Source organism: Mus caroli, unplaced genomic scaffold (genome assembly GCF_978045245.1).
Source record: "Mus caroli unplaced genomic scaffold, Mus_caroli_1 scaffold_5, whole genome shotgun sequence".
In the NCBI taxonomy this organism is placed as follows: Eukaryota; Metazoa; Chordata; class Mammalia; order Rodentia; family Muridae; genus Mus; species Mus caroli.
Window position 1 is genome coordinate 14538271 of NW_028227260.1, and position 12901 is coordinate 14551171.

General features: G+C 37.0%; 2 protein-coding genes across 3 annotated transcripts in view; both read left to right on the forward strand.

The window, feature by feature from the left end:
• The window catches only part of Mbtps2 (membrane bound transcription factor peptidase, site 2), a 49535-nt gene that overhangs the window by 23744 nt on the left and 12890 nt on the right, over window positions 1–12901 (forward strand). For both annotated transcript variants that reach the window (XM_021153369.2, XM_029473359.2), the window contains one exon: window positions 2072–2199. In XM_021153369.2, the coding sequence (XP_021009028.1) occupies window positions 2072–2199 (128 nt within the window). The remainder of the gene's footprint in view (window positions 1–2071; window positions 2200–12901) is intronic.
• Yy2 (YY2 transcription factor) lies at window positions 6290–9684 on the forward strand. The gene is made up of 2 exons (XM_085837939.1): window positions 6290–6857; window positions 6975–9684. Exon 2 carries the CDS (start codon window positions 7023–7025, stop codon window positions 8154–8156), a length of 1134 nt encoding a protein of 377 aa, XP_085694065.1. The 5' UTR covers window positions 6290–6857; window positions 6975–7022; the 3' UTR covers window positions 8157–9684.

The following is a 12901-nucleotide window of genomic DNA, read 5'->3' on the forward strand; positions in this document are numbered from 1 at the left end:
TTTTTAATACTTTCTATTTATTCTTTGAAAATTTTACATATGTATATAATGTATTTTGATCATATCTATCCCCTATTCCTTTCCTCCAGCTCCTCTCAGATCTCCATCTCCCTCCCAAGTTCTCCCCACACCACTTAGTAACACTCTAAGTCAAGTTAATGCTACCTGTTATCTGCATGGTTGTAGTGCCATCCTGGAGCATTGGTAATCTCCCAGAAACCGTCAACTGCCAGTAACTTCTCAGCTAGGGGAAGCGCCTCAAGCACTCCTCCCCCATTCATGATATACTGTTGACTGGTTTGATCTTATGGCCTTCTGCAGGCAGCCATAGCTGTTGTGAGTTCATGACTGTACTGACCAAGTTACATCTGGAAGACAGTGTTTTGCAGCAGTCCTTCCCAAACTGGTTCTTAAAATTTTTCTGCCTCCTCCTCCACAATGTTTCTCTGAGCCTCAAGGAAATGGGTGTGTGATATAGATGCCCCATATATGGCTGAACACTCCATAGTTACTTATTCTCTGCACTTTGACCAGTTATAAATCTCTGTATTAAGTGCCATCCACTTAAAAAAAAAAAAAAGAGTAGCAAGCTTCTCTGATAATAGATGAAAGCATCACTAATCTATGAATATAAAGATAGTTAACTTTTTATCTATTTAGCTTAATTTGGGCTTGCTTACAGTTTCAGAGGTTTAGTCCATTATCATCATGGTATGGAACATTACACTGGAGCAGTAGCTGAGAGAAGGTAGGCAGGCAGAGAGAAAGACTGGGCCTGTCATGGGTTTTTGAAACCTTTAAGCCTACCCCCAGTGCCACACTTCCTCCAGCTAATCAACACCTACTTCAACACCCCCTAGACCTTCTAATCCTTTTAAAGAGTTCCACTCCCTGGTGACTAAGCACTCAAATTTCTGAGCTTATGGTGTCTAATTTTATTAAGTCACCACACTTCCCCACCTACAGGGTTTTGTCTAGCTTTAGCGAGCATGACTTACCTCCTGTAGAGCAGACTGGTTGCTGTTATAGCTCATAAGGTTTACAGCTGGCCAGGCACTTGGGAGACAGAGGCAGGCAGATTTCTGAGGACAGCCTGGTCTACAAAGTGAGTGCCAGGACAGCCAGGGCCACACAGAGAAACCCTGTCTTGAAAAAACAAAAAAACAAGAAAAAAAAAAAAGGTGGGGAAAACCACCGATCACTTTTCTGCACTAGCAGGCTGCACAGCACCATCTGCCGCTATGAATTATGAAATATCCTTACCAACAAAGAGGGAATTATATAGTTGTCTTATATATTTCTATTGAGGTAATGCTTTCCTTATAATATCTGTTTGATCCTAGGAAGTGGTAGAAAACTATTCTTTTAAGGACAATCTTCACCATTAACTCTTTTTTAAATTTTTTTTAAGTTTATTTATTTATTATAAGTACACTGTAGCTGTCCTCAGATACTCCAGAAGAGGGCATCAGATTTCCTTACAGATGGTTGTGAGCCACCATGTGGTTGCTGGGATTTGAACTCGGGACCTTTGGAAGAGCAGTCGGCTTAACCACTGAGCCATCTCGCCAGCCCTGCATTAACTCTTTTTGAATGTACTTATCTTAGTATTTGCTGAACAGAAATATACTTACATAAAGCTTGGGGCTTATTTATAACAACTAAGGCAAATGAATGTGTTTGAATCATATACTTGAGTTATATATTCCCCTTTGTCCTCTGATAATAGGTAATAATACACTATGACTTTCTATCACTGAGTTTTCATAGAATTATTAGCTATTTCTCCCTATATATCAAATATTATTTATATATTCAACAACAGAAAAACCTAAAGTTTTGGCATTTTCAGTATATACCAGAGTTTTCTAGAAGCTAGGCCAAATCTGTATTATACTATTTTAAGGTTATGATTATTAGTTTTTATTCTATATATTTTATCTCTCCAGGAAGATTACTTTTAAAGATTTGAATTATAGTGAATTTTAAGATTGCATCATTATTAATTTCACAAATATAATAATATTAGTAAATTCCTTTTTCTTAATATGATTTTTACATGTTTTCTTAGGGAACAAGTTCGATTTAATGGCTTTGGAATTTTTCTCTTCATTATTTATCCTGGGGCATTTGTTGATCTGTTCACCACCCATTTGCAACTTATATCACCAGTCCAGCAGCTAAGGATATTTTGTGCAGGTAATAAACAGACTTCATTATTTTTAAATGTTTATCTGTTATTTGAGTTTTGATTTTCTGTGGTTTTATTGAAAGTAGTCTTGTGAAAAATAACATTTGGTTAATAAGTTCAGCTTATTAGAGCAATTTTAAAAATCAATATTAATTACTAAAAATTTAAATTAAAAGCAGGAGGGAACACTATATTTACTGAAGCAAAGTCATGATCAAAACCTGAAACCACAACTATGAAGAATGTCAACTTAGCTGAAATATACAAAGAAATGTGCAAAAGTCAAGAGAGAACATGAAAAGCCAGTCACATGATAAATCATAATTCAAGAGTGAAGAAAAGATGGTGTGCAAGGATTGATGCTGAACTATAGCACTCTCAGAGTTCAATCAGACAGAAAGACTCACCCGGAGATATACAATTATGGAGGGGAGAAATTGTGGGAAAAACAGATCCATCTCAGCTAAAGGAACACAAGACAAGTCTACCACAATCCTTAAATGGCATATAAGCAACTATGGAAATAGAGCTTTTGAACAGGAGGTGGTATAAAATAACTAACATGGAATCAAAAAGGAATTGAGGTGTGGCCAGCAACATGGTTCAGTGAGTAAAAACATTTGCTGCTAAGCCTAATGACCTCAGTTCAATTTCTAGTTCCTACATGGCAGGAGGGAAAGAGCCAATATCTATAAGTTGTCCTCTGAGTTCTGTGTTTATGCCCTGATGTATGCATGCACAAAATAAATAGAATGTAGTAAAATTTCCTTTAGGGACTAGAGACAGCTCAGCACTGAAGAGCTCTTGATACCCTTGAAGAGGACCTAAATTTGGTTCTCAGAACCCACATAGTGGTTCACAGCCCAGGGGATTTAATATATTGACCTCCACAGGCTATATAGGCAAAACATTTACACCTATAAATGACTCAATATTTTTTTCTTTAAAAAATAGGAATGGGTAAAGTAAAAAGCCATGAATCTGCATGCAAGATTCTCTTACTTTCTTATGGATTGAATAAGATGTTATGCTTGAGATTAAGTCAGAATTTTTTTTTTCGAGACAGGATTTCTCTGTATAGCCCTGGCTGTCCTGGAACTCAGAAATCTGCCTGCCTCTGGGTCCTAAGTGCTGGGATTAAAGGCGTGTGCCACCACCGCCCGGCATAATATTCTTATTCTATGAAATACCAAACTACGAAATGAAATAGAAAAAGTACAAAGAGAATTATAAATATAATGTATTCATCTCGTAACATGGTATTAAAATAAGTAAGACCATGGAATCTTATAATTAGTTTTATAAAAATAGGTAAGTCATATTCTATGTTATGAACACAGGAGATAATTTCTTTTTTAAATGACCATGAAATTGACAAAGAAATTCATGTACTCACAGATCTCAAATCTAAATAGTAAGAAAATTTAGAAATTTGTCAGTCACAAATTGGATCCATTTAATTAAAATCAATAATTAAATTTTAATAATCATAACCTGATTATATGATAGTTATGACTCATTCATGAATAATAATGACATTATCTTACTAATATATAATAAATATTTAGTAAATATGAAGCTTTACTAAAAGAAAAGTTCAATGCCATATACAGTTGTATAGTCAGAAATGGAAATAAGTCAGTAAAGCAGTAAAGTTAAGAAATGTGAAAACGAGCCAGGTGTGGTGGTGCAATACTTTAATCCCAGCACTCAGGAGGCAGAGGCAGGCAGATTTCTGAGTTAAGGCCAGCCTGGCCTACAAAGTGAGTTCCAGGACAGCCAGGGCTATACAGAGAAACCCTGTATAGCCCTGAAAGCAGTAAAAACAAGTATAAAATAGATAGGAATAATAGGGTAAGGGCTGGAGAGATGTTTCAAAGGTTAAATGGAAAAGGCACTTGCTGCTTTCACAAAGGAAAGGACCTACACTCATATGGTGTTTTATAACCATCCTTAACTCCAGGCCCAGAGAATCCGATGAACTCTCTTGACTTCCAAAACTACCACACATGCATTTATGCATGTGTATGTGTGTGTGTATGTGTGTGTATGGAAAATAAATCACACATTCAAAATAAATCTTTTAAAAAATAAATAAACCGGGCGTGGTGGCGCATGCCTTTAATCCCAGCACTCCGGAGACAGAGGCAGGGGGATTTCTGAGTTCGAGGCCAGCTTTGTCTACAAAGTGAGTTCCAGGACAGCCAGGACTATACAGAGAAACCCTGTCTCGAAAAACCAAAAAGAAAAAAAAAAAAAAAAGAAAGAAAGAAAGAAAAGAAAGAAATAATGAGGTAATTAATAAATATAGAATCAAAATATGAGAAATTATAGAAGAACCAGAGTGATAAACCTAAGAGTTATTTGGAAAAAACATTAAGCAACTGGAGAAAACAGTTATTGATAAGACTTATTATTTAGATTGGTGAATAATATCTGATAAACAGGAAATTGTAGCTATTGACAGACTCTGTATTCACATTGGTAAATAATATCTGATATACAGAAAACTTTATCTGTTGCTAGTAATTTTTTTTCATCTATGAAAAATGTTGGGCTGGAGAGATAGCTCTTCCAGAGGTCCTGAGTTCAAATCCCAGCAATGACATGGTGGCTCACAACCATCTCTAATGGGATCATATGCCCTCTTCTGGTGTGTCTGAAGAGTGACAGTGTACTCACACACATTAAAATAAATAAATCTTTTTTAAAAACTTTTAAAAAAGAAAAATGTTTTTAGAAAACTGAATATAAGAATGGGAAAATAGCTAAAACTGACTAATCAGGCTATTAAATGCAAAGAGGAGAAATTATAAAACTTGATAAAGAATTCCCCTAAAAGTTTTATAGGTAGAATAATTCGAAATCCTGAATAAATTGTTTCCTTTAAAAAAGATTATAAAGTGTGATAATGTATGCCATAATAGTCAAAAATGTACCCATCATACAAAGCACAGTTTAAACATTAAATAATTGCTGAATATCATTGTAGTAGCCCTTTTCCTTTGATATTATAGTATAATGCAGTTATCATGAACCATGTTTATTTATGTAATAACTATTGTCTGGTAATTGTTTATATTGAGGCAAATATTTTGATATACACAATAGTTAGGTAACATTAACTTTTCAAGGTCCTATCCTAATTTAAAAGTTAACTTTTGTGCCGGGCGTGGTGGCCCATGCCTTTAATCCCAGCACTCGGGAGGCAGAAGCAGGCAAATTTCTGAGTTCGAGATACAGAGAAACCCTGTCTCGAAAAACCAAAAAAAAAAAAAAAAAAAAAAGTTAACTTTTATACTAATGCATTTATAGTGCATGCGTAGTCCTCAGAAAGTATTCTCATTTGTTTGTCCACAATTTGTATTCCATATACATATGTATTTTATCAGAAGTAGAGGCAAAAAGGAAAAGAAAATTTTAGCATAAACTTCTCAAGTCATATACAAAAAGCTACTGAGCTTTTTTTTTTTCATTATTTGTTTGCCATAGATGGACATTTGCGGAGGGTTTGGGTCTTTATTGTTGTTTTCTTCTTTGGCATACGTTCTTTGGCATAAGGTCTCAGGTTCATAATTCAGGTTCATCTTGAACACCAGTTCTTTCTGACTTCACCTTCAGAATTGAGAACATAGACATTTGCCCTGTAATACCTAGCAAAAACCATAAAAGTCTTATTTTATTAAGAACATACAGCACAGATACATTTATATAGAGAGATTTTATTATATCTATTATATAGCATATGTAACTATATATGCTATATATTATGTATAATATATAAAATGTGAGCTATAATATATATTTATATTTTATATTTCATATAATTATGTTATAATATATGAACACATTTATACAATAAATATATATAATATATAATATACATTATATATATCATGTTATATATTATATATATTGCAATAAAGCCGAAAATATGGTATATTTTAAGGATGAAAGGGTGATTTAATATTGGAAAGTTTTGAAAATGAAAGTTTACTATCAGGAAAATTTCCTTATCTAACATGTTAAGCATATATTAATATTTTAAAAACCATACTTAATAACAGGAGTAGTTGAAATGTTTCGTGTATTTATTTATTAAATATATTAAAGGACAAAGAAATCAACTATTACTGATATTAACTTTTGGCATATAAAGTATGTCTTGTGATTAAATAACGGGAGATAAAAATGGGACTGAGAGTATGTAGCTCAGAGATAGGATATTTGTATAATATTCAGACACCAAGTATAAAATTTTAAAGGAATAGACTTTCTTTTTTCCTAGATCTGACATAAGCCTGGTTGAGGGTGGGTAAGAAATCTAATGAAATAAAATACAGAAAAGTTAAGTAAGGAACCTAGAAAGGAAATCTATATTCGGTTAGAAACTAGAATAGCAGGAAACCCAGGGAAGGTTCTGCAACTCCTGAAGGAAGTTGTGCAATCAAATAGGCATGCGCAAAAGAAGCTTTCTTGCCGGTCTGTCGGTCTGTCGCAGTTTAGTGACGTTTCCAGTGGCGCGCCCAGTGACGTATCCAGTGACACGTTCAACGCATGCGTCTTGTCCTCCGGAAACACCTATAAGCTCCTCCGGAAACACCGCAGTGCCTCAGACGACGGCGGCTTTTCTCCGAAGCGCACAGCTTTCGTCAGGCTCTCTCGGGTTTGTTTTTTTTTGTTGTAGTTTTGTCGTTTGGGGTTTTTTTTCTCGTTTTGTTTTGGTTTTATCCAGCACGCCAGAGCGTGCTTTTCTTCCCTGATTTTTTCCTCTACTCCACAGCTCTCTCCCACCTGCTTGCTACCCAGGACCGGTGCGCGGGTCTCCGCCATGGCCTCTGAGACAGAGAAACTTCTGTGTCATAACACAGAAAGCGCAGAGATTCCTGCTGATTTTGTGGAGCTGCTGCCACCGGATAATATCGGTGATATCGAGGCGGTTTCTTTGGAAACCAGCGTAGGCCAAACCATCGAAGTATATGGAGATGTAGGTGTCGATTGGGCGCATGGTAGCCAATACCACTCTCCTGTTATTGCTCTGCAGCCGCTTGTGGGCGGCAGCCTGAGTAGTAAAGATCATGATAAGGAAATGTTTGTCGTTCAGACACGAGAGGAGGTGGTGGGCTACCAAGACTCAGACAACCTACTATTCAGTACTGAATTTGGAAGCCAGATGGTTTTGCCAGTTAATGAAGACGACTATCTCCAGCCGACCACTGCCTCTTTTACGGGCTTCTTGGCGGCAGAGAATGGTCAAGATGAGCTCAGCCCCTATGAAGGGAATCTCTGTGGTTTGACGACCTTTATCGAGGCCAGTGCAGAAGAAGGCGTGAATGCTGACCTGGGTGACAAACAGTGGGAGCAGAAGCAGATCGATCTTCTTGATGGAGAATTTCCCTTCACCATGTGGGACGATGTTAATGAAAAAGAAGATCCCATAGCTGAAGAAGAGGCTGGTGAGTCACCCCCTGATTATTCTGAGTATATGACAGGAAAGAAATTTCCTCCTGAAGGAATACCTGGCATTGATCTTTCTGATCCCAAACAACTGGCAGAATTTACTAGCATGAGACCCAAAAAGCCAAAAGGAGACTTTCCAAGACCTATAGCATGCTCTCATAAAGGCTGCAAGAAGATGTTCAAAGATAATTCTGCTATGAGAAAGCACTTGCACATCCATGGGCCGAGAGTGCATGTCTGTGCAGAATGTGGCAAAGCTTTTGTTGAGAGTTCCAAGCTGAAGCGTCATCAGCTTGTTCACACTGGAGAGAAACCCTACCAGTGTACCTTTGAAGGCTGTGGGAGACGCTTTTCCCTGGATTTCAATTTGCGCACACATGTGCGAATCCATACTGGAGACAAACCTTTCGTGTGTCCATTTGATGCCTGCAACAAGAAGTTTGCTCAGTCAACAAACCTGAAATCGCATATCTTAACCCATGTTAAGAACAAGAATGACCAGTAAAAAGAAGTGAGAGTCCTTTTGAGGCCTGGGAAGTATTTTACAGTAATGTGCCTGAGAATAAATATGCCCCTAGTTTGAATAGTTTCTAGGAAAGTTATTGCAAATGAATTTTGTACATATCTGAAGTTTATGTTTTGATAGATCAAAAAGTTAAAAGTTTTATGTTCATAAGATGCTCTATTTTATACTGCCGTGGTGTTTTGCAAAGTTTGGTTTCAACAGGAGACTAATTCACAAACCTCATGTTGTTGCTAAAGATGGCCTGCATTCTTTTTATGCTGAAGTGTTTTGAGATATTTGGTTAACAAGAGACAAAACTGTGAACCTTATATTCTTAAGATACCCTATCTTCTACAGTGGTAATTTTATGAAAGTTGCTTTCAACAAGAGACTGTTTCAAGAAGTAGATATCCCAAGATGACCTGTTTTATTCTGCAGTGATATTTTTATGAAACTGCTTTCAGCGGACTAATTCAAATGGTCTGTGCTATTTTGCACTGAAGTTTTTTGAGAAGTTTGATTTCAGTAGGAGACTAAATTACAAACCCTATTGTCACTAAGATGTTCTGTGTTATTCTGTGAGATGATTTTTTTGTGAAGTTTGGTTTCAACAGGGGACTAAATCACAAACCTCATACTGCTCAGGTATCCTATCTTCTGCAATGGTGATTTTTTTTGGAGTTTGGTTTCACCAAGAGACAATTTCGCAAACTTTATATGCTAAAATGATCTGTATTATTCAACAAGGTGTTTTTATGAAACTTGCTTTCAACAAACTTCATTTTGCTAAGGTGCCCTGTATTACTCTGCAATAGTGTTATTGTAAAGTTGATTTTGACATGAGAATAACTCATGAACCTCAAAACATAATGTTGCTAACATGTCCTGTTTGTTTAGTGGTGTCTTTTGAAGTTTGGTTTCAACAGGAGACTTAATTCATGAGCCCCATATTTTTGTTAAGATGTCCTGTCTTATTTTGCAATGTTTTTTTTTTTTTCTGTGAAGTTTGGTTTGGACAGGGAATAATTTATGAAATCCATGTCAAATTACATTTCTTTATACAACTGTGTGAAATGGGATTCTCAAATATGAAGTTTACTTATAATATTTTAAAATTGTGTGTTCTAAATGCTCATGTTTATACTTTTAGGAATATGTTTAGTAATTGTATATCTGATGTCTGTGGAGTTGATGTTTGTAAAGAATTGACAGCTTTATGCATTCATACTATTCTGATAAAGAAACCTTAAGTTTGACAGTATTCCTTGATAACCGAGACATTTTGTACAAGTTTCTTCTATCTGTATTATACAGTATAGAATGTTATATGACATAATTTTATTAGCCATTTCTTTTAGTCACTTTATCCCATCCCCGAATATTATTTAGAGTGCTGTTGTTGAGTGTAATTTCTTTGATCAATTAAGAAGTTTGTGTTGATTACATAATATCTTGCCTTGACATTGATTGCATGTTTGATGGATATTTTCGTGCTATAGAAAAAACAAAAATAAAACTGTTTGAAGAATTAAAAATAGCTTGCTTGTGTGAATATGGTAGGTAAAAATTAAGGCAAAGGGAAACTGCTGCTGGCATCAGTTTAGTAACAGCTAGAAATGCTAACAAAACATCTAATAATGCACAACTGATTATCTAGCTAAACTCTCTTCATTGTCCCGCTATTTAAAAACTGCTCTGGAGAAAGCAAAAGTGGTATTTCAAAAATGTACTTAAAAATAAATCATTAATATATGAGATTGTTTAGATAAATGAAATGTATCTGCTTCACACATGACTCTCACTTAGTCATCATTAGAGGAGTAATAGGACCAACTGCAAGCCTGGAAGACAATTGCAAAGGTCATCTGTAAGGTCAAGAAACCAGTGCTATTTTGTGACTCCACTTTGATTCACTTGTCCATGCCTGTTTCTGTTACTAGCAACAGGGCAGTAAAGTAAAGGGCAGTGTTATGAATTAGTTTGTCCAAAGGAAATTTTAGTGCATGAATTAGAGCGTTTCATCGGTTTTGATTGCTCTGTTTTTAGACAAGTTCTTACTCTGTAGCCTAAGCTGTGTTGAAATTCCCAGTGTAGTCCAGGCTGGCTTCTTGTAACTTGCAAATTATAGGCATGACCCACCATATTGAGATTCTTCTTTTTCTAATAATCTGTTTATTTAATGAAGTTGTGGGAGATGTGAGTATGGCAGTGTGAATGCCATGGCATACATGCAAAGAGAAGAAGACAATTTACAGCGATCTCTTCTGTTCTGCTATTCTGCCATATGGGTCCTGGGGATGTCAAACTGGGGGCAAGAACAGCTTCAAACTTGGTGGCAAATTTTTCTTAAGAGGGCCTTCCACAACAGCCTCATAATCTTTGCTTCAACTGATTCACAATTTTACATCACATGTACCATGTTCACATTTTCTACTTTCCACAGCATATCATCAGAATTGTTAGAGAATCTGGACAGCCAGAGAGCCATGACTAGAGATGTTCAGAAGGCACACAATACGGCAGGTCTCTTGAGAAAAATGTTCTACTAAAAACATGAGACTAAAAGTAGTTTAAAATACTTCTGACAGAAATGCATGAAAGCTAGCCACCTTATATAGATTGTTACATTGACCCCCTCTCCCAAGATAGTCATAACCTTCCCTGGTTCAATAACCCACTCTCTTTGCACTTAAAAAAAATAAAAATGATTTTTATCACATTAAAAACTACTTTACACTTAAAAATATGATAAGGTAGATAGTTTATAGATGTTTCTAGAGCTACTAAAACACTGCATATATAAAATAGTTGATAAAAATAACCCTCTGGAAAACTGGGTGGGCCGTGGTGGCACAAGCCTTTATCACAGTACTAGGAGGCAGAGGCATGTGGGTCTCTGAAGTTGGAGGCCAGCCAGGACTACACAGAGAAACCCTGTCTCAAAAAACAACAAAATAATTCCTCTGAATTTTACAAAAAGGGAGACAGACATGATGCTTGGTTCATTGGACATGGCAGCTTTTTTCATACTTCATAGTCTGGACCCTCATTTTCGGTATCTTGTTTTTCTGTAGGTAGTTCTTTAGTTTCTTGGTCAACCACTTCAGCGTGTTTGCCCTTTGCTCCCTTTCGACCCTTTTGTTTGCACTTTTTTGTATGATTAGTGATCACCCCAGTATTATTACCTCACCCACAATCCTTTGAGATCTATTTTGGCTTGGGAGGAGCAGTCGCCGCCCCCTGGTGGAGAAATGCTTGAGCTCTTTTTTTTCTACAACATCGGCTCACCTTCCTATGGTTTGCTCCGCACTGCTCTCACACATGAATTCTTGCTTAAGATACACAAACAGTAAAAGCAAGCTGCTTATCGCAAACCTGTTAAAAGCAGGTTAAGCGATCTCTAATAGGGAACTTTATAAATAGGTTTAAGGGCGGGAGAAACAGCATGTATTCTTTAGAGCATGTATTCTAGATTCGAATTCAGTTCCCAGCACTCACATAGTGCAGCTTGCAACTGCCTATGGCTCCAGCTTCATGGGATCCCAGATATCTGGCTTCCAGTTTCATTCATACACATTAAATAATTGAATGGGTTTTTTTTGTTTGTTTGTTTGTAGCCCTGGCTGTCCTGAAACTCACTCTGTAGACCAGGCTGGCCTCAAACTCAGATCCACCTGCTTCTGCCTCCACCACCGGCTAATTAAAAGAATAATTTTTTTCAGCGTTTTCCCCCAACCCCCTTCCCTTCTCCCTCTTGCTCGGGCCCTGCTCACTCCGGCCCCTTTCCCTCTGGCATCAGCTCACTCCTGTGTCTGCTCACTCCAGAGTCTGCTTGCTCTGGCTCCAGCCTCGCCCGCTCCCCCCCTCCCCCTGGCCTCGCTCCGGCCTCCTTTCTTCCCTCCTGCCCTGCTCACTCCAGCCCATAGGGTTTGTTTTGGTTTGGTTTCGTTTGGTTTGGTTGTTTTTGATGTTGTTGTTTGTCATTATGGATGGTTGTGAGCCACCATGTGGTTTTAGGGATTTGAACTCAGGACCTCTGAAGAGCAGTCAGTATTCTTAACCGCTGAGACATCTCACCAGCCCATTAAAAGATTTTTAATGACACAGTAATTATGGAAAAGATGTCAAAAGGAAGCAAACTATATTTGATAAACAATTTGATATTGAGGCATTGAACAACTTGGTTTTTGCTGCTAAGCCTCATGATCTGAGTTACCAGACCCCTCATGGGAGGAAGCAAAAATCTTAAATTGCACTTCAATTTGTACACTATAGCACACATAGCATGCACGCAGGTGCATGAGCACACACATGCACGCGCGCACACGTGCGAGTACACACCCACACACACCCACACAAATAATTAGATTTTAAATTGATAGAGTTTTCAGAATCAGATTTCTTTGTGTGTGTGCAGACACATATACACAGGGGCTATGAGTCAGAGGACAATTTACAGAAGTCGGTTTTTAGGATCCCACCATGGGATCCAGGTATTGAATTCAGGTCCTCAGGTTTATGCAGAAAGCACTTAAGAGTCATCTTAGTGTTTTCTAAATTTGTTCAAAATACATTACGTAAATGTATGGGAATAGCACCATGATGCTCATTATTATATATAACTAATATAAATTAGATGTTAAAAGAGTGCTGGATCTGACCATGTAAATTTTAGCTTTTAAACCTGGAATTGGGAATTTGGCTTAGCTGGTAAAAGTATTAGTCCACAAGCATGACAATTTGCT